The following is a 20,940-nucleotide window of genomic DNA, read 5'->3' as shown; positions in this document are numbered from 1 at the left end:
TGTGAGCGAGTGGATGGACGGGTGGATGAATTAGTGAGTGAGGAAGTGAGTGGATGGATGGACGGGTAGATGAGTGACTTAACGAGAGAACAAAGGAACGGATGAGTGAGTGAGTGAATGAGTGAATAAGTGAGCTAATGAGTGAGTGAGTGAGCGAGTGGATGGACGGGTGGATGAATTAGTGAGTGAGTGAGGAAGTGAGTGGATGGATGGACGGGTAGATGAGTGACTTAACGAGAGAACAAAGGAACGGATGAGTGAGTGAGTGAATGAGTGAATAAGTGAGCTAATGAGTGAGTGAGTGAGCGAGTGGATGGACGGGTGGATGAATTAGTGAGTGAGTGAGGAAGTGAGTGGATGGATGGACGGGTAGATGAGTGACTTAACGAGAGAACAAAGGAACAGATGAGTGAGTGAGCGAGTGATGGACGGGTGGATGAATTAGCGAGCGAGTGAGCGAGTGAGCGAGTGAGCAAGCAGGTGAAGGAAGGCAGGGAGGTGACCACAGCCCTGCTCCCGCCCACGTCCTTGAGGACAGGGACATCGCTTTGCAGATGGCCCGGGGCCGTCCCGCCCGCAGCGTGAGGAGAAACCAGGCCGCGGTCTCAGCCCGTCTGTCCTCATTCCTGCCGAGCCGAGGACAGTTTATATATTTTTGTGACAAACTTCAAAATAAGTCTGAGCCACGTGCCCGTGCATAGTGTCGCCGTCCTAGAAAAAGCACACGTGCTGGACTTGAACTACGTCCGCTCTGGCGGGCCGCTCGGGTTGTGTCTGTGGCACCAAGCGATGTAAAGTCGTGGCTGAGCGAGGCGTCCCCTGAGTCAGCAGTGGCGGTGACTTCACGAGGAGCCCTCGGGAGGCGACAGGGACGGAAGCCATGTGTGCAGAGTGCCCTGCTGTGAGGCTCATCTCTGCAAGGAGAGGTGACAACCAGTGAGTGTCCTGGTCCTGTCGCCCTGCTGAGGAGCCTCGTTGCCTGGCAACCCCGGCTGGGAAGACCACGTGTCTGAGCGCCTCACCGGGAAGGAATCCAGACCCGGCCGATGTCCCCACGTCCCAAGGCAAGGGTGTTCTAGCAGTGACGGGAGATCGGGGTGGATTGGCTGTTCCCTCTTCTTGCTTTTCCCACATATTTGAACCCAGAAATCCTGAGGGGGGACCCACTGATCTCCGAGGCTCAGAGGCCTTCCTTGCAGCCGGACGGCATTGGGACTGGGAGCGAAGAGACCCCCACCGTTTACCGGCCTCTTACCGTGACGGGCGCTGTCTCCGTTATTGTCACATTTTTTGGTGGTTGTTTTGGAAACAACCCCGTCAGAGCAGCCCTGTGTTCCTCCCCAGTTTACAGATGGCAAAACCGAGGCTCAGAAGTGAAGTAACCCGATCCAGATCCCCAGAGCCTGCATTTAAAAAGTCACACATGGTGGCACACGCCTGTAATCCCAGCTACTCAGGAGGCAGAGATCAGGAGGATGGAGGTTCTCAGCCAGCCCCAGCAGATAGTTTGCGAGACCCCATCTCGAAAAAACCATCCCAAAAAAGGGCTGGTGGAATGGCTGAAGGTGAAGACCCTGAGTTCAAGTCCCAGTGCCACCAAACACAGCAGAAAAATGTCACACGGAGAAGCTGCAGGCACAGCAAGAAGCGTTCCGCCGATCGGAGATGATCTGTGGAAGCTCTGTGGCTTCTGAGTCGTTTCACATTTCCCACAACCAGCCGCGGGGGCCGACGGAACCACAGACGGTAAAATCGGAAACTAATGGGGTCGCGGCTCTCGGGGAACCCACAGCGAGGGTTCCGTCCTGTCTCTCAAGTCCTCCCGTGACCCTTGCGCCCTTGGCGCTGCTCCTTTTTCGGGTTTGTCCGAATGCCCTGCTGACAGTCCTTTGATGGGGACGTCACCAAAGCGGTGCTGTGGACTTCTCAGTGTCCCTCCCAGTGACAGTCACTTCTGTTCCCTTCTGACAGTGTGTGCTAGGGTTTCATTATGCAGCTCCTTGTCTCCACTTCCCAAGTGCTGGGATTACAGGCGTGCGCCACTGTGCTGGGCTAAGAGCCTGCACTCAGCCACCCCACAACAGCCAGTCCACAAAGGTCCTTTCTCCAAAAGCCACACGGTGAGGTGCATTTGCTGAGGAAAACCCACTAGCTTGAGATCCACAAGCTCTGTCCGCCCAGCCTGGAAAAGCCGTCGACACAGTTCCACAAAAGCCAAGATCCCTTCTGGGTTTGGCTCCGGCCTGTGTCCACTTTGGTCACTGGTGCGTGGTCTTCAGAGGACCCTGGCCGACAAGATCACAGGTTCTTCCATCTTGGAGCAAAGCATTGGACACACACGCGAAACCATAGCGAAATTTTCTTGGAGAGCAAAGGGAAGTAAGTACCCCAAAAGAGCGGGGTGGGCCCTGGCCTCGTGGCAGGGAAGCCCCGTCTTTGTTCAAAGGGCAGTTAATAGGTCGTAAGGGCAAAGGGCGTGGAAAATCTGGAAGGTCTTTGTGGAGGGGACGGGGTGGTTGACAAGGTCTTGGGTACAGCGTGGGGCGTCTGCACACGCACTTGGCTGATCCCGGGTTTCAGTGCGTGCGTGAGCTGTGGCTCATGTCCACAAGGTTTTGAGCAGCCGGCTTCACCTGAGGTCACAGAGATTGACAGAGTCCCCTTCCCTGGGCATGCGCCATCTTCCGGCCTGAGCCCAGGAAGACCTCACGTCTGCAGAGCTGAAAGGGACTCACGGCTGAGGGGACGTCCCAGGTGTGCTGGGTGGGGACAGGCAGGGGTTCAGCACTGCTAAAAGCAGTGGTGCCAGCTCTGGTCAGGTTTCCAAATCCTTTGTGTCCCACATGGAAGGACCCACGGCAGGACACGCGGGAGTCCAAGGAGTTTATTGGAAGTCCGGGAAGGGGACACGGTGGGACCAGGTGGGAGCTGGAAGCAGAGAGAGCGACTCGCTCTTAAAAGCTATGGCAACCTATGCGAGGGGAGAACCCGGTAATTCCCAATCAGTGATCAATGACGGGAGGGACACAGGGGCCCCTGGGCCAGGGGAGGCCCTGCACACATTTGCAAACGAAAAGAAGGAATTTTTCCTTCCTCGCTCCTCAGAGAAACAGGAATGTTCCATCTGAAAATCACATTTTTCAAGAGTCTCCAGTGTTCCCTAGTTGTCGCCTGCCTCCCTGTGGCCTTCAGTGGGGGAGGACGGTGTCCCATGGCCAGTTCTGTCCTGTTACAGCCTAGCCGGCCTCTGTGTGAGGCCGAACTCAAACATTTTCTTGGGCTGGAGAGTGGCTCAAGTGGTAAAGTGCCTGCTTAGCAAACACGAGGCTCTGAGTTCAAATCCCGGTACTCCCCCCAAAAAACCCCACAGAAACAAAAGTCAAAGCGCTTTCTCTCCACTCCCCCGCACTTCTGTGCTGAAACCCCGTCTCCCGTTCCGCCGAGTTCATACCAGGTCACAGGCACAGCGACTCCACACTCACGGGGAGGCAGAGACGCTTAGGTCACGGTCCCCACGCACGAAGGTCCTCAGAGGTTCTCGTTTAACTCGTAGCAACCCTGCAGGGGGCATGAAGTCTTCAGGCCCCTGGCGCACACCGACAGTGGCCTCTTGTGTCTTCTCAGAGGAGCGACTGTAACAAACCCCTCCCGACTCACACCCCAAAGCCCCTGCTGTGGCCAGCCACAGTCCTCATTCCCCACGCCTCCTCTCACTGAATTCTCGGCCATTTTGCAGAAGAGGAAACTGAGCCTGGGAATGAGGTAATGATTTGCCCAAGGCCCACAGCCCTGCTGTTGCACAGCCAAGATCAGAACTCCGGGGGCTGTGTGCGCTTTCTTCCTTTGTAAAAATGTTGGGATATTTGAGACGGGGCCTCTTGCTATGTAGCTCAGGCTGGCCTGGAACTCAGAATTCTTCTGCCTCATCCTCCCCCGTGCTGGGATTACAGGCATGCACCACCACACCCAGCCCCGTGTGCTTCCCTGGGAGCACGGTCCCTGTGGTCTAAACTCCAGGTCTAGCACATAGGCTGTCAGCACATTTTAATCAGATCAGGAAAGAGCTCCTGATGGAGAGGCAGATAACGGACGTATCTCCTGGAGAGGACACTTGCGCACTCTCGAGCCGGCCCCGCCTTCCTTCCTTCCTTCCTTCTCACACAAGGCACCCATGGCTCTGTGTGAACTGGCTTATCCCGAGAGCCCGGGACACTGGAGACACTTTTTCTCTCTCTTTATTCTCATCTGGGTGCCATGTCCTGGGCCCACAGTCTCTATGAGACAGTCCTGTGCCCTTTTTTTTTTTTTTTTTTTGGTGGGACTGGGATTTGAACTCAGGGCTTCACACTGGCAAAGCAGGCGCTCTACCACTTGAGCCACCCCTCCGGTCCATTTTGCTCTGGCTATTTTGGGGATGGGGTATCCAGAACTATTTGCCTGAGTGGCCTTGAAGCTCGATCCTCCGGATCTCAGCCTCTCGAGTGGCTGGGATTACAGGCTTGTGTGTCTGTGTGCGCGCGCGGGGTACTGGGGCTTGAACTCAGGGCCTTCACCTTGAGCCACTCCATCAGCCGTTGTGTGTGTGTGTGTGTGATGGCTTTTTCGAGGTAGGATCTCGACACTATTTGCCCGGGCTGGCTTCGAACCGCGATCCTCCTGATGTCTGCCTCCCGAGTAGCTGCCCTGACAGGTGCGAGCCACCTCGCGCAGCTCCTGCATTCTTTTAGAGATTTAGCTTCTTCTCAGCTGGCAAAGGAGCCTCCTGAGGCCAAGGGGGCTCAGCGACGTCACCAGTCAGCCCAGGCTGGACGAGGCGGACGCGAAAGGGAGGACAGCTCGGGCGGAGAAGGACACGCCAACCATTCCACACCGGGGCGGGGTCAGCCTGGCTCTAGCGTCCAGCGGTTGCCACGGCAGCCGCGCGGCATTTCCGCTGTCGAGTGGCGTCACTTCCGGCGCGCCGCAGGTACTTCCGGGTTCCGGCTGCCAGCGCGCAGTTGGTCTGTGGGCGGCCGTCTTGAAGCGGTTTTGGTGCGTCGGACGCCTGGGAGAGGTGAGCGGGGGTCGCGGGGGTCGCGGGGGTCGGGCCGGGGAGGGGGCGGCGGCGGCGTCGCGGGGCCGGGTGTCCGGGGCGCGGTGGGTGCGGGTCCCGGGACGTGGACGGGGGCCTGCCCTGCACCGGGTCCTCGGCGGGGCTGGCTTCGAACTCGGGCCCGGCTCCCAGGTCTTTACCGCCCCGCTAGGCCGAGCGGCCCTTGGTCACCAGCAGGTAGACAAAGGCGCGTGTAATCAGGCAGACGTCAGCCCCGCGGCTGCTCCGCGGCCGCTGAAAGGCGGCGCCGCCCGGGCTTCGGCCTTCGGTTGAAGCAGAGGCAGTTGAACTCCCAGCCGCCCTCATGTCGCAGCCCACTGTCGTGACAGCCCAAAAACATAAAATAGAAAAGATGAGGAGCCTGGGCTGGGCTGTGGCCCGAGGGGCAGAGCGAAGCCCCAAGTTCAGACCCTAGTGCCGACCCCAGCACAAGGCCACGCAGACGGGGCCTGTCCCCAGGCAGCCGTCGGGGTTTCATCAAGTGATGTTCCGGAAACATTTCCTGGGCTTTCCTGGGACAGGCAAGGGCCCAGATGGAATCCTTTCCTCAGTAGTAGGAAGAGGAGTGAAGCCCGACGAGCAGGAAGAGCCACCGTTTCTGAGGCTGGTCTGCCCTGGACACCTGGTTACTTCTGGGGTTTTGTGAGTATGACTTTATGATGGGCTGGGCCAAGGAAATCACGGATTTGAAGAAACATGTAGACTGCTGGGCCAGTCCTTTTTTTCATCCGTTTTAGTACTGATTGTTTTCCGTAGTGTGGGTGTTTTTGTTTGTTTGTTTTGTTTTTTTTGGTGGCACTGGGGTTTGAACTCAGGGCCTCCCACTTGCCTGGCAGGTGCTCTATCTCCTGAGCCTCTCCACCAGCCCTAGTTTGGGTTGTGTATTTTTGACACAGGGTTTTATGAACTCTTTGCCTGGGCTGCCTTCAAACTGCAGCCCCCCTGATTTCTGCCTCCTGAGTAGCTGGGATTACAGGCGTGAGCCAGTGGCGCCTGGCTCCAAGTGTTTTTTTTTTTTTTTTTTTTTGGTGGTATGGGGTTTGAACTCAGGGCCTTGTTTTCGCTACGCAGGTTCTCTATACTTGGGCCCAGGCCTGTTTTCTGTGTTTTTAACATCTGCTTTATTGAATAGTAGCAGCAAGTTTAATGGGCTTTCAACTTGGAGACCGTTCTGGAGGCAGCTAGGAATGGCCTCCTGCTGCTCTGGACTTCCACAGACTTTGCCCTTCTTGTCTCTGTTTAGTGACTGACTGGCCATGTCGCTGTCCCACTTGTACCGGGACGGGGAGGGCCACATGGATGACGACGACGATGAGCGGGAAAACTTCGAGGTCACTGACTGGGATCTCCAGAATGAGTTCAACCCCAACCGGCAGCGCCACTGGCAGACCAAGGAAGAGGCCACCTATGGGGTGTGGGCTGAGCGTGACTCAGATGAGGAGCGGCCCAGCTTTGGGGGCAAACGGTATGGCCTGCTACACACCGCGAGCCCTGGCCTTGGGGTGGGGCGGGGGAATAGAAGGGGAGGGCCCCGATTCTTCTCCTCACTGGTGTTATTGAGTCCCTTAACTGCCATGTCAGCTGGGCGGGGTGGGGATGGAGGCCGTTCCTTCATTGAATTCAGCCACAGTCCATGCTCAGTGAGCAGCAGTGGGCCTTGTGCAGGGCCTTGCCGTCCTGGAGCCCAGGCTCTGGCAGATGGTGGCAGGCATTAGTGACCAGTGCAGACAGGCCAGTTTCCTAACTGTGAGCTAGGTTGGGAGGGAGAGCAGGGGTGCCCCAGATGGGGGTCAGAAAGTTTCCTTGGAGAAGCAGCCCTCAGGCTGAGGCTGTTGCCGGCAGGGGTGGGTGGGGAAAGTTGAGAAGGATTTGTGGCAGGTGGTTTTGGGATGAGCCTTTGCTGGTGTGCAGAGGAGGCGGGAACCACATGGGAAGGAGCTCTGTGAGAAGACTGAGGCTGTGGTCCCACAGGGGTGGTGATGGGGCCCAGGCTAAGATGGTGGCAGGGAGTGAGGGTCCAGGCTGAACTCCTTCCCTGTGTGGGTCACGTGTATGCTGGCCTCAGCTCACCTGGCCATTGTGGCAGATTTGGGCTTGTCTCTTCTGGTGGCCCTGCCCGTGAGTCCTAGCTCTGCCCCTCTCAAGGGACCCTTTCACAAGAGAGACTGGGGAGAAAGTGAGGGGTCAGCCCAGCTTTGCTCACCCACCAGGACGTCTAAAAGTGTAAGAACAACACAAGCGTCTGTTGGCTGCTGACTTGTCTGGGCCCTCCAGAGCCTGCTCTCACTTGCCCTGTGGAACAGGCTCACTGTTATTCCTAATTTACAGAGAAAGAAACTGAGGCCAGATGTGGCATAGGCAGGGAAGCTGCACTCGAATCTGGGACCGGTCTCTTTCTCTGTCTTTGTCTCTTTTTGGTGGCACTGGGGTTTGAACTCAGGGCCTCACATTTGCAGGACAGAGGCTCTACCACTTGAGCCTCTCCGCCAGCCCTGGATTTGGTCTTAACCACGGTTACATTGTGTTTTTAGGAAAGTCCCGTGACTTCTGCTGCCTTGGGGCTGTTGTCACTGGGCATCACTGGATCTTGCAGTTTTTTCTTCCTGTTCCTTTAGCCACAAGGAACTGAGGTCAAAGATTTACCATGCATCTGGCTCCTAACGTACTGAGGTTAAGTCGCCACGTGTCAGAATTAGTTTCCTATGGTATTTTGGTGAAGTTTTCACGTGAATTTTAAGTTTGGTTAGTGTCGCTGTTAATGTACTTTTATATAGTCTTTAATGAATCTCATTTGTGTATGACTTTTATGTACCTTTGTACTCTTGTTTGCTTTTTACAGTTAACAGTGTATAAAAACCATGATTTTGAAGGGAATAAGTTTTGAAAAATGTAAGTGGAAAATTAGATTATCACATCACTTCTGGCTTTTTTATCTTTTTGGTGGACCTGGGGTTTGAACTCAGGGCAAACCCCTAGGCAGACTCTTTACTGCTGGAGCCACTCCAACAGCCCTTTTTGTGATGGGCGTTTTTGTGTTTGGGTCACACAAACTATTTGCCCGGGCTGGCTTTGAACCAGGATCCTCCTGACCTCTGCCTCCTCAGTAGCTGGATTATGGGTGTGAGCCACTGGCGCCCAGCTCACATCACATTTTGAGTTTAAAATCAGCTCTCGTTCAACATATTGATAAGTCTCAGGCATAGATTTGAAGTGAGCACAGCAGTAAGAATGTCAGCTGCGATCACACGCAACCAGGTGTGACCTGTAAGTAAACACGTTACTCTGTTCAACGTGGATCTGGGAGATACGGTGACCTACAGGATCCCTAGGATCCCCATGCAGGAGGGGTGGCTGTAGAGCTGTCCTCACAGACCTGTGGTCTGTCTGCAGGGCCCGGGACTACTCCGCCCCTGTCAGCTTCATCAGCGCAGGGCTCAAGAAGGGGGCGGCTGAGGAAGCGGAGTTGGAAGACTCTGATGATGAAGAGAAGCCCGTGAGGCAGGAGGACTTCCCCAAGGATTTCGGACCCAAAAAGCTAAAAACGGTAGAGTTCTTCTGCAGATGGCCTCCCAAGTGCTGACCTGCCCAGGCCCTGTGGCCCAGTGCCGGGGTTTCACGCTTTCCTTCCTGGTGCGCGTGCATGCATGTGTTGGGGGTGGGGTGCAGCCTCTTCTTTCCCAACCCGCGTCACTCAAGTATCTTTTGTTCCTATGGCATCTTTCACAATGCTCTGTAACTCCAGGCCATCTTCTCAGTTTTGTTCCCGTCACCTTTCCCCTTGCAGGGCGGCAACTTCAAGCCCAGCCAGAAGGGCTTTGCGGGCGGAACCAAGTCCTTCGTGGACTTTGGCAGCTGGGAGAGGCACACGCGTGGCATCGGGCAGAAGCTGCTGCAGAAGATGGGTTATGTGCCTGGGCGGGGCCTCGGGAAGAACGCACAAGGTGAGGCCTCAGCACCTGGTGTCGGGACTGTGCGGGGCCCGAGGGAGTCCTCCTTCCCAGCTTCTCCCCTCTAATGAGCCCTTTAGCTCTGCAGCCTGGTGGCGGCCAGCAGAGTCCACTCCTCAGTGCCTGGCTTTTTCAAGACCCAGGTCAGATAAAACTTGTTTGAGGGAGAAGAGCATGAGGGCCTGAGCCAGGTGATGGCCGGGCCAGTGCTTATAAAAACTGAGTTAGTTGTCAGTGTTTAAAACACAGCTTCACCTAATACTCCAGGTTTGCATGGCCGTGACCTAGCTGTGCCCTAGCTATCCTGGGACTGCAGGTGGACTTCCCCCAGAAGCAGTGCCCACACTGTTGTCTGCACCCCACTCCCCGAATCATTCTCTTCTGTGAGCTTCCTGGGCCCTGCAGAAGCCTGAGAGGGTTTTGGTTCCTGGGCAGTCACCTGTCCTTCGGAACATGAGTAGCCAGTGAGCGTGGCTGTGCAGTGGCCAAGCAGACCCTGCCTTGCTCAGTGCACGGCTGCTGCCCTCACACAGCCCCTGCCCACAGGCCCGAGCCATTTCCCATGGACGGCCCCACTGGAAGTGGTCTGTCACTCATATCCTGTCTCTGAGTGGCTGTGAGTGAAACTCAGTGTTGAAGACGTGAGCTGGAAGAATCCAGAACTGAGATCTCAGCAGTACTCAGTGGGGACGGAGGTCATTGAAATGTCAAGTCCTGACATTTCAAACTGATGAGATTACTTCCAGGTTTGCACGGTGTCACCTGATCCTGGCACTGTGGCCCGCCAAGAGCGCAGACGAGGCTCACAGCACCTGCAGCTCCCTTAAGTCAGAATCGGTATTTACGTGAGTTACTGCACTCACTGTAGCTCCGGCTTCTGCGTGAGTGGAGTGCTAGGTTCAGTATGGCCAAAGCTCTCAGTTATAAACAAGTTCTGTTTCCGTCCCTTCCACAAACAGACAGTTACAGCAGAAGTAACTGATGTAAATGACCGAGATCAGCACCAACACCCTGCAGTGGCCCCAGGACAGAGCAGGGCAGGGCGCCCTTCCTGACCAAGGCGTGGTCTTGCGACAGGAGCTGCTGGGTCTGAAGTCTCTCTCCTGTTCTTTTCCCACGCTGCCAGGTATCATCAACCCCATTGAAGCCAAGCAGAGGAAGGGAAAGGGCGCCGTGGGGGCCTATGGCTCTGAGCGTGCCACTCAGTCTCTGCAGGACTTCCCCGTGGTGGACTCTGAAGAGGAGGCCGAGGAGGTGACCACAGGGCAAGGATGCAGGCGGGGGGTATCTTGTGCCACTGTAGCTGGCTGTCCCTCACTTGGGCCTCTTGTCAGTCTCCATTGTGCCAGGTTCCATGCTGGATGCTGGCTGTGCCAGGCTGGACGGGCAGTGAGCCTGTGGGCAGTCACGATGTGCACAGGCAGCTGTGGTGTCACACGGGGAGGGAGTGCTAGGAAGCACCTGGATAGAGTTACTGCCCTCCACAGTGTGGCTAGCGAAGACATCGTGACACTAGTGCACTAGTGACAGGGAGGTGGAGAGGCCGGCAGCTCTGAGGGACACACTCTGACCTCCATAGTGAAGGGACTGTAAGGGAAGCCACTGTGGACAGGGGATAAACAGCACTCACAGGTGGCAGCCACTGCACGGGGCCCTGATGGCCATGGGCACCCTGGTGCTGCAGGGAGCCGTCTGCTGGCAGCCTGTCCTAGTTTGAAGTATTACTTTGCACTCCATGATTGTGAGGAAGAGCAGGATGCTGAAAGAGATGCTGACCTTCCTCGAGGAAGAAGGTGCTGACAGTGTGGGACTGACACTGTCGGGCTCTCAGACCAGCAACCGACAGGTGTCAGGCCTGTGCAGCTGTGTGGTGAGCCGCTGTGCACACAAGGGTGGCGGGGCTGTTGAAAGGAGGCAGCTCTCCCTCGATTTTTCTAGAGCCACCACAAGTCCACGCACTTGTAGTACTTTTCACTTTATTTTAGTTATTATGATACTGGGTTTGAACTTAGGGCCAGGCAGGTCTACCACTCAAGTCACATCCCAGCCCCAGACACTTTTTGAGAAAAAAATGATAGCTTAAACCAGTGTGGGGAAGAGAAAATAGGACTGGGGCATGGCTCCAGTGGTAGAGAAGCCTGAGTTTAATCCCAGTGGCCCTCCTCCCCTCCCTTCCCCCAAAAGAAAAGTATCCTGACTAAGAGTACAGGGCAGAAAAGCAAAGGCAGCTGGTTAAAATGCTGTTCCAGGGAGCAGCTCGGGCTCAGTGCTTGCCCAGCATTTGCAAGGCCCTGGGTTTGGTCCCCAGTACCACAGGTAATAAAATAAGAAATGAAAGCAAAGCCGGGCACCATGGCTCATGTCTGTAATCCCAGATACTTGGGAGGACTGGGGTCAATGCCAACCTGGGCAAATAGTTCTCCAGACCCCATTTCCAAAATCACCAGAGCAAAATGGAATGGAGGTGTGGCTCAAGCAGTAGAGCGCGTGCTTTGAGAGCGTGAAGTCCTGAATTCAAACCCTGGTCCCAAGAAAAGAACCACAAAAATAACCCCAAAACCAATTCCTGAGTGTTGGGCCGTAGATTTTCAGCTGACAGCTTCCTCCCCGCAGAGACGTCTATGCACCTGACCGCAAATGCACCTTTGCTTTGAGACACAGGCTCGTGTTTAGAACCCAGGTTCAGTGTACTTAGTCCTTTGTGTTACATTTAAAACCAATGTGGTGCCAGACTGGCAATGCTTGGCAAATGGCGCTGTTATCTTTGGTTTGTTTTCTCCTCTCATTGTGTGCCTGAGGGCAGAAAGTGTCATCAGGTGGTCTGTCCTTCACTTGGAGCCCGGTGTCAGTTGACCCACGGCTGTGGCTGGGGACTGTGTGCTCTGGCCTCGGTGGCCCCAGCTGCTGTGAACGGCACTTGCTGTGACTGACTGTGTCCCTCTCCCTGTATCAGGAGTTTCAGAAGGAGCTGAGCCAATGGAGGAAGGACCCCAGCGGGAGCAAGAAGAAGCCCAAGTACTCCTACAAGACGGTGGAGGAGCTGAAGGCCAAGGGCAGGGTCAGCAAGAAGCTCGCTGCGCCCCAGAAGGAGCTCTCTCAGGTCAAGGTACAGCAGCCCCACACAGCTCCCACCTTTCCTGGCACCTCTGGCTGGTTTTGGGCTTCGTGAGCATCCTTTGCTGTTGGTGCTGGTGACACACGGAGCAGGCACTGAGATTCTCTCTGTGCCAGGCACCCTGGGCATGACAGGGACTAGCAGAGTGTTCGTCTCTGGAGCTCACACCCCCGTTTATGCCACACCTCAGCAGTGCTGCATGGGCTCCAAGGCCCTCCTCAGCTGTCAGCCTCAGCCTCCCCAGGTTGGTGTGAAGGGCCGGCCCTGTCTCTGTCGGTTCCTGGAAGGAGGAGCTCAAAGTCTTTAGCTGCTGGGAGGTGCAGCTGACCGGCAAGCAGGAGCTTGTCCCCAGGCACTTCTGCCAGCACCACTGTGTTTAGTCCCTGTCATGTCATGTCACATTCCTAAGTAGTCAAGGAGCTGTGAAGGCAGCTGGCTGTTAACAGTGTGTCCCAGAGCTCAAAAAAGCCCGAGGAGGTTCTCAAAATGTCAGTGCATCCGGTTAACTGGGGCCTAATTAAAATGGGGTGTCTGGGTCTCAGCCAGCGAGCATCTTGATTCCAGATCCAAGCAGCCCCCTGTTGCTTTCTCCCAAGGGTGCTGGTGTGGTGGCACATGCATGGCCTCCTAAAATTTCAGCACTGTCCCAGACGGCCCTGCTACATCTCAGATGTTGAGTGTCCAGTTTGCCTTTATCCAGTAACCTTGGCTTTTTTGTGTGTTTTGTTTTGTTTGTAAATTAAAAAAAGCCTTACTATAAGAGCAGTATGCAGGTCATCTTAAGAGATCAGAAAATGCAGAGGTAAGAACAGCAGCCGTTCATCCTCCCAAACACTTCCCACTTTAAATTCTCAGTGCTTCTCGAGCCCTCTTAAGTCTCGCTCGATCCCTTTCTGTGTGCAATGTGTTAGCAAAATGCCACCTTTTGATTCTATGGTCTTGTTACCACGTGGGTCAGTACGGCCTCTGCCTGTCCACAAAGTGACACACAGTCCCCGTGGAAATTCGTGTTTCCTGCAGCGTCTTCTCCCCCCAGCTATTCAGAGGGTCCCAGAGACCTGCTCGCTGCACCTGTTTGTCCCTGGGCCTTCCCGGGGCTCCGAAGTGTCGAGCAGGTGGCAGCATTAACCTGTTCCCTCTGTCCCTTCTCAAGGTCATCGACATGACGGGCCGGGAGCAGAAGGTCTACTACAGCTATAGCCAGATCAGTCACAAGCACAGCGTGCCTGATGACGGGCCGCCCCTCTCCCAGCTGCCACCAGGGCCCGGCAAGGAGGCCAAGGCTCCAGGCTTTGCGCTGCCCGAGCTGGAGCACAACCTGCAGCTGCTTATCGAGCTCACGGAGCAGGAGATCATCCAGAGTGATCGGCAGCTGCAGTATGAGCGGGACATGGTGGTGACCCTGTCGCATGAGCTGGACAAGATGGCGGAGGTACTGGAGCATGAGGAGTGCGTTATCGCCAACCTGAGCAAGGTGCTGGCCATGGTGGAGGAGTGTGAGCGGCGCCTGCAGCCGCACTGCGCCGACCCCCTCACGCTGGACGAGTGTGCACGCGTCTTCCAGACCCTGCAGGACAAGTACCACGAGGAGTACCGGATGTCGGACCGAGTGGACCTGGCTGTGGCCATCGTCTACCCGCTCGTGAAGGAGTACTTCAAGGAGTGGGACCCCCTCAAGGTGAGGGCTGGGCCTGGGCCGGGCAGGGAGCGTGGGCTTGGGGGAGGGGCGGCAGTGTGACGGCAGGGCTGCTGACCCGCCCGTGTCCACAGGACTGCACCTACGGCACAGAGACCATCTCCAAGTGGAAGAGCCTCCTGGAGAACGACCAGCTCCTGTCCCATGGCGGCCAGGATCTCTCAGCAGACGCCTTTCACAGGTGCTGCCAATGCCTGGGGACTCTGATATTCCACACTGGGTTTGCCACGTGTCTTTCTGGCCAGCTGTTGTCCACAGTAGTGGAGAGGCAGCAAGCAAGGAGCACAGACATGTGCTGGTACAAGGGCAGGCGAGCCCCGTGCGGGGCAAGGACTGGGCCAGGGGTCAGAGGGGACACTGGGGCTGTGACCCAGAAGGTGAGCAGCAGCTGTGGGTAGAGGCTGTAGGTGGGAAAGCGGCTGAGGCTGAGAAGCGGCCACTGTGCTGGGCCCGGCAGTCCTGCAGCAGCCCTGCAGGAGGCCAGGACCCAGGAGGGTTGCGAGGAGGGGCAGGCTGTCTGCACACTCCCTTGGTTTTGAAGCCTCAGTGACTGACTTACCTGTGGCCCGCTTCTGTCCCACAGGCTCATCTGGGAGGTCTGGATGCCATTTGTTCGAAATATCGTCACCCAGTGGCAGCCGAGAAACTGCGACCCGATGGTGGACTTTCTGGATAGCTGGGCACACATCATCCCCGTGTGGGTCCTGGACAACATTCTGGACCAGCTCATCTTCCCCAAGCTCCAGAAGGAGGTGGGCAGGGGCGGGGGCCGCCTTCCCACACCAGGATGCTGTGAGGCCTCCGGAACTGGGGGATCAGTCAGCATGGTACCGTCTCATCTGCCAGAGGCCACCGGCTCCGGCCTCCCTGGGACGTCCCAGGCCTCCCAAGGGAGTTCCCAGCCTTGGCATCGCCTGTGAATGAGAGCTGCGTGCCTGAGGCTGACTTTGGCATGGCTGCCCGGGTGCGTCTGTGTGCAGTCTGTCTGGGATGGAATGGAATGTGCCCGTGAGGCACCTGGGTTGTTTCTGTGTTCTTTCTCTCCATGAGGTGCAGACCGCGGGCCTCCTGCCCCAAGGACAGGGTGGCCCGTAGCTATACCTGGGTGTTGCGTGACCAACCCGTCCCCCACCCCTGTGCAGGTGGACAGCTGGAACCCCCTGACAGACACTGTGCCCATCCACTCGTGGATCCACCCGTGGCTGCCCCTCATGCAGGCGCGGCTGGAGCCGCTCTACTCCCCCATCCGCAGCAAGCTATCCAGTGCCCTGCAGAAGTGGCACCCCAGTGACGCCTCAGCCAAGCTCATCCTGCAGCCCTGGAAAGACGTCTTCACCCCCGGCTCCTGGGAGGCCTTCATGGTCAAGAACATTGTGCCCAAGCTGGGTAAGAGGGGAGAGCGTCCCAGGCCAGCTGCAGTCAGCTGAGGCGGGGCTCTGAGCTCACGGAAATGCAGGGTACGCGGTATTTCCCACCGCAGAACAGACTTAAGTGACAGGGTGGCCCTGGAGTCTGTAGGGACAAAGCTGGCTCACTGTGCCTCATGGTTCTGATTGGCCTGTGCCCTGTTCTAAGTCACGAGGGAGGGACTACTGTTGGGAGCTTTATGTGGACCAAAGACTGACAAGGTAGGGACGGTGTGTGTCACAGGCATGTGTCTCGGAGAGCTGGTCATCAACCCCCACCAGCAGCACATGGACGCCTTTTACTGGGTGATGGACTGGGAGGGAATGGTGTCCGTCTCCAGCCTCGTGGGGCTCGTGGAAAAGCACTTCTTCCCCAAGTGGCTTCAGGTGCGTCCTGTCGCTTCGTCCAGGAGGGAGGGGTCTCAGCGCAGGGGACAATAAGGGGGGCGGACAGAGAGCTGCGGTTCTCAGCGCTGTACTGGTTTAACACTCGGGCCAGCTGTGACCTCAGCACTTACTGGGCTCCTCACTGCAGCCCTGTGAAGTGGGGACTGTGAGGTCCCCGTCCATGTCCAGCTGTGGTGGTTCTGCAGCTCCTGTGAGCCTGTGGAGTCCCTGGCTAGCAGGACGGGCAGACGAACAGCCCCTGGGAAACTGCTCCCATGTGCCGCTGGGGATGCAGGGTTCTTGTTGCTTTTTGGCAGGTGCTGTGCTCCTGGCTCAGTAACAGCCCCAATTACGAGGAGATCACCAAGTGGTACCTGGGCTGGAAGTCCATGTTCTCCGACCAGGTGCTGGCCCACCCCTCGGTCAAGGACAAGTTTAACGAAGCCCTTGATATCATGAACAGGGCGGTGTCCTCCAACGTTGGTGAGTACAATTCCCATTTGGGATGGTCCAGCCCCGAGTTCTAGGTCCCGGACACGTAAATGACAGAATCAGTCTTTTGTCGCTCACTGCTGTGTTGACTGCCCAGGGCCAGCGTGACTGGAGGGGCGCTTCTGCTTGGAGGCTGACCAGGGCTGTGTCTAACTCCAGGCCCTCCTCCTGCCATGCCACCTGGGGTGTGCTGGGGGCAGGTGGCAGTGACACCCAGTGCTGTTCACCTCTCAGCCCCAGGAGGGGGATGGAGTCCATACCTGACACTGGGTAGGCGGCAGTCTCTGCCGTGTCAGAAGCAGGGCACGGCTCAGCCTCCATGCTCACAGCTGCCAGTTCCAGGGGAGCTGTTCTGTCTCGCTCACAGCCAGTGAAAGCACAGCATGACACCTTGTCTGACTGTGTCTAAGCTCAGGCCCAGCTTGACCATGGCCACCCAGCCACGTGTGCGTTCATTCTTCCCACTCCCTCTCCCATGAAGAGACACACCACACAGATGACGTCACAGTATGCTGTGTTTAATGAGGCAACAGTGCGTCTGTGCCGCGTCCCCTCCCAGGCCTCACGTTCCCCGAGCTGCTGCCCTGTACCCTCGGCACTGGGCACTTCTGGTCCTGTCGTCCTGTAAGCAGCCATGTATCTCAGGCACCGTGGCGTGCAAACCTCCAGACAATTCAGGGAGAGAAGCGGCCACCAGCCGCCTAGGCTGGGACCATGGTCAGAGCTGGTGACAGGGAGTGTGCAGATCCAGCTGTAACCAGTGGTGCTGGCCAGGTGTCTCACCTCCCCAGGGCACTGAGGTCTGTAGAGCCTGCTGTCCTTGAGGCAGTGCCACCCTGTCCCCTGCCCCGCCCCGAGAGTCACCGGCACCCTGGCACACCTGGCCCCTGGTCACCGCCGCCCTGTCCCTCAGGTGCCTACATGCAGCCAGGAGCGAGGGAGAACATCGCCTACCTCACGCACACAGAGCGGAGGAAGGACTTCCAGTACGAGGCCATGCAGGAGCGCCGGGAGGCCGAGAACATGGCCCAGCGGGGCATTGGCGTGGCCACCAGCTCTGTGCCCATGAGCTTCAAGGACCTCATTGAGACCAAGGCTGAGGAGCACAACATCGTCTTCATGCCCGTCATCGGGAAGCGGCACGAGGGCAAGCAGCTGTACACCTTCGGCCGTATCGTTGTCTACATCGACCGTGGGGTGGTGTTCGTGCAGGGCGAGAAGACCTGGGTGCCCACCTCCCTGCAGAGCCTCATCGACATGGCCAAGTAGGCTGCAGGCCAGCCGCACAAGGTGGGCTTGCAGGGAATAAACAGCACCCGAAACCTGTCACCTCTGCAAGTGGCTCCTCTGTCCAGGAGCCTCTCTCTGCCAGTGGCCCAGCCACCGAGGACAGTTCCACACTGAGTTCCTGCACACCCAGCGCGACGAGCGTGTCCCTGTTCTCCTCTCTACAACCTGACCTACTTCACAGGAGTCGCTGCACCACTACAGTTCTGCTGGCAGCTCCTGCTCTGGCGTCACCCGTTCAGGTCCACAGCGGGAGGATCTGTTGTCCCTTTCCTAATGATCTCAAGGTCCTCACAGCCTTGGTAGTCAGGCTCCTCCCTGAATGCCCACAGGTCCCTGGGGAGCCGCTCCAGCCTCTTTTTGGGGAACCAGTGGATGGAGGTGTCGTTAAAGGTGTCTGAGTAGCGCGGGGTCTGAGGGAGTGGCAGCTCGTGCAAGGCCTCCAGGACCTGAGTGGACAAGTCCACACATAAGGCTCGTGCGTCACAGCGCCCAGTTCTTCTGGCTGATCGGCCACTGTCATTTGTATGTTTTTGTGCACTCAACTAAAACCAGGGCTGCAGTGCTAAGAGGCACCAGGCTGTCACAGCTCTGGGGACACAGGCCCAGGGAGCGCTCAGTGGCAGCATTGCTGCGGCTGACATTTGGGAAGGAGAAGCAGGGACCTCCCTCTCCTCCCCCACCCTCACTTGGCTGTACCTTGGCAATGTAGGGGTAACTCTCCTGCAGGACCCTCGTCGGCAACCTGGAAATAAAGATGGAAGAAAGCGAGGTGACCTAAACTCAGTGAGTGTCCAGAGACAAATCAGGGTGTGGAGTGGGCCAAGTGGTAGAACGGGGAACACACACCCCAGTGAGCTCACCTGTCCTGGAGGCCCGCGAAGCTGTTCCCGATGATCAGCATGCTGGAGAGGGCGTCAGGCGTCCAGTTGCTCCACAGCAGATTGTTGTACAAGGCTGTCCCACAGTGCGGCATGTAGAAGACAGTGCACTCTCCACTCACGCCGCGCTTCCCCTCCTGCACCACAGAGCGCCCGTGAGGGCCACGGCAGCGAGGCAGGGAAGGGGACGGGCTGGGCACAGAGATGACGAGCTGAGAGGTGGGAAAGGCCTCAGCTCTGCTGTGGAATAGCTGGTCAGGCCAGTGTGACATGTAATCATCTGGTGCAAAAGGGGGTCACGGTGTCGCTGTGTCCAGAAACGACTCGTGCTTCCCGCAAACACAGGACTAGTGAAAGGGCTTCTTGGGACACTGGCAGCGAGAACGGGACGGCACTGGTGACAGTCTCCATGCACCAAGTCCCCTAGAGCCAGCTCTGCACGTGCCACCATCCCGGTTCCCAGTGACCTTCCAGTCCAAGCCCTGACTTGGGGGCCTTTCCTGTCCCCAAACGTGGCTGTCCTGCCTCAGCTCCTCACACGCATGGTTTATTGCCTGTGGGTCACATCCTTGATGTGACCGTGTGCTTCTGAGGCAGGGATAACTCATTTCCTTTGGCCTCCCCCAGTAGAGTGGCACCTGGAAAAGTCGTGAACTGAATGGTGGCCTGTGGCCTGGCCCTGTTTAGCGTTGTCAATAGTCACAAGGCTCCTGGCACCCTTCCTGGAACCACGCACCTCATTCTCACGCAGAACGGCCAGATGGAGGGTGCTCAGAACACTGGTCTCGAGCTGGCTGAACAGAGGGTCATAGACCCAGCAATGACTTCTGGGAATCTAGAAAGAGAAAGCATCACTTGCACCCACACGGCCAAGTGCACGTGTCCAAGCCCAGGGTGGGGGGACAAGGAGGGACCCGGACACCCACCTGGCACTCTTCCAGGAAGAGGAGCAGGAAGGCGAGCTGGCTGCGGGCTGTGACACAGGTGGCAAAGTTCCCCAGGCCGTAACACACACACTGCATCCTGTGGGTGCCCCTGGCCAGACCCCCTCCTGGGTGGCAGCCAGTGACCCCCTCTGGCTCTGCTGGTGGTGAGTCAAGATACAGGCTGCCGAAAGCTTCTGGAAGGGTCCCGACGGGAGCCTCCAGCTGTCGCAGCTGCTTTGTGACACAATGGCAGATGGCTTCTGAAATAGCAAGCCCCCAGATTCAGCCAGAGCCCCGAGAGCCAGTCCCCCAGCACGGGGCTGCACAGCCAGGAAAAGGGTGGGCCGAGAGGTCTCCCACTGCCCAAGGGGGCCGCAAACCCAAGAGAATGTCCCACAGCGAGCAGGCTTTGCTTGTGACACCCTTCTGCAACTTACGTGAGCTCCTGAGCTCCAGGTGCTGCTCTTAAGCCACCTGGCTCATACCTGCCCCCTTCCTGGGGAGTGTACTTTTCCTTCTCTCTCTCCCCTCTCCCTCTCTCCCCTCTCTCTCTCCCCCCTCCCTCTCACTCTCTCTCTCTCTCCCCTCTCACTCTGTCCCCCCCTCTCTCTCCCCCCTCCCTCTCCCCCTCCCTCTCTCCCCCTCTCTCCCCTCTCACTCTCTCTCTCCCCCCTCCCTCTCACTCTCCCCTCTCACTCTCTCCCTCTCCCCTCCCTCTCTCTCTCGCCCCCCTCCCTCTCACTCTCCCCTCTCACTCTCTCCCCCCTCCCTCTCTCTCTCACTCTCTCCCTCTCTCTCTCCCCCCTCCCTCTCACTCTCTCTCCCTCTCTTTCTCCCCCCTCCCTCTCTCCCTCCCTCTCTCCCTCCTCACTCTCTCTCTCCCCCTCCCTCTCACTCTCCCTCTCTTTCTCCCCCCTCCCTCTCTCCCTCTCTCCCCCCTTTCCCTCTCTCTCCCCCCTCCCTCTCACTCTCTCCCCTCACTCTCTCTCTCCCCTCTCTCCCCCCTCCCTCTCTCTCTCCCGTCTCACTCTCTCTCCCCTCTCACTCTCTCTCCCCTCTCACTCTCTCTCCCCTCTCACTCTCTCTCCCCTCTCACTCTCTCTCCCCTCTCACTCTCTCTCCCCTCTCTCTCTCCCCTCTCCCTCTCCCCCCCTCCCTCCTAAAAACAAAATGACGTCAGCTGGCTCTGACGTTACAGGCGGCTCCCAGCACGCAGGCTGTGCTCTGGCAGGAGGGCAGGGTCCCGTCCCGTCCCGTCCCGTCCCGTCCCCCCGGGCAGGTGGCACCCACCTCGTGCCGAGCTCCAGAGATCGGAGGACAGCAGGTCCTGCCTGTGGGAGGACATGACACGGTCACCTCGCGTCCACGGGGCTGCGGACCGCGCCACCCCCCAAAACCCGACGGGACGGGGACCCGCGGAGCCGGGCGGGGAAGCCGAGGCGCGAACCGGCGCCGCACTCACTCGGCCTCGCGGAGGCGACGAAGCACGAAGTCCGCCTCGGGCTCCGCCTCTGGGCCGCGGGCCGCCGCCGCCGCCGCCGCCCTCCGCTTCGGCCTCCGCGCCGCAGCGCGCCTCCTCCGCGGAGCCGCCTCCTGCCAGGCGTCCAGCGCGGCCGCCGCCATCGGTGTCTGACGTCACCGCCGCGCGCCGCGCGTTACGTCACCGCCGCGCGCCTCCTCCGCGGGGCCGCTTCCTGCCAGGCCTGCCGGG

General features: G+C 57.9%; 2 protein-coding genes across 4 annotated transcripts; one reads left to right on the top strand and one right to left on the bottom strand.

Moving 5' to 3' along the window:
• Positions 1 to 4,922: 4,922 nt before the first annotated feature.
• Tfip11 (tuftelin interacting protein 11) lies at positions 4,923 to 18,208 on the top strand. Of its 3 annotated transcripts, none has more exons than XM_020174051.2 (14): positions 4,923 to 5,053; positions 5,647 to 5,734; positions 6,336 to 6,557; positions 8,483 to 8,636; positions 8,877 to 9,033; positions 10,166 to 10,293; positions 11,993 to 12,145; positions 13,308 to 13,832; positions 13,925 to 14,031; positions 14,434 to 14,602; positions 14,993 to 15,236; positions 15,501 to 15,643; positions 15,961 to 16,126; positions 17,049 to 18,208. In XM_020174051.2, the coding sequence occupies exons 3-14, from the start codon at positions 6,349 to 6,351 to the stop codon at positions 17,402 to 17,404; spliced, it is 2,511 nt and encodes an 836-aa protein (XP_020029640.1). In that variant the 5' UTR covers positions 4,923 to 5,053; positions 5,647 to 5,734; positions 6,336 to 6,348; the 3' UTR covers positions 17,405 to 18,208. The 3 variants fall into 3 exon arrangements, with proteins under 3 accessions (XP_020029640.1, XP_020029639.1, XP_073916975.1); XM_020174050.2 differs by having other exon boundaries at positions 4,943 to 5,053; positions 5,644 to 5,734; XM_074060874.1 differs by having other exon boundaries at positions 4,963 to 5,053; positions 5,614 to 5,734.
• Srrd (SRR1 domain containing) lies at positions 16,638 to 20,852 on the bottom strand. Its single transcript, XM_020174055.2, has 7 exons — positions 20,692 to 20,852; positions 20,520 to 20,560; positions 19,230 to 19,489; positions 19,040 to 19,138; positions 18,286 to 18,440; positions 18,122 to 18,167; positions 16,638 to 17,871 (listed from the first exon to the last, which is right to left on the bottom strand). The coding sequence occupies exons 1-7, from the start codon at positions 20,850 to 20,852 to the stop codon at positions 17,653 to 17,655; spliced, it is 981 nt and encodes a 326-aa protein (XP_020029644.2). The 3' UTR covers positions 16,638 to 17,652.
• Between the last annotated feature and the right edge of the window lie 88 nt (positions 20,853 to 20,940).

This window comes from Castor canadensis, chromosome 18 (assembly GCF_047511655.1).
Source record: "Castor canadensis chromosome 18, mCasCan1.hap1v2, whole genome shotgun sequence".
In the NCBI taxonomy this organism is placed as follows: domain Eukaryota; kingdom Metazoa; phylum Chordata; class Mammalia; order Rodentia; family Castoridae; genus Castor; species Castor canadensis.
Note: the sequence above shows the minus strand (reverse complement) of the source record. Positions and strands in the feature narration are given on the sequence as shown.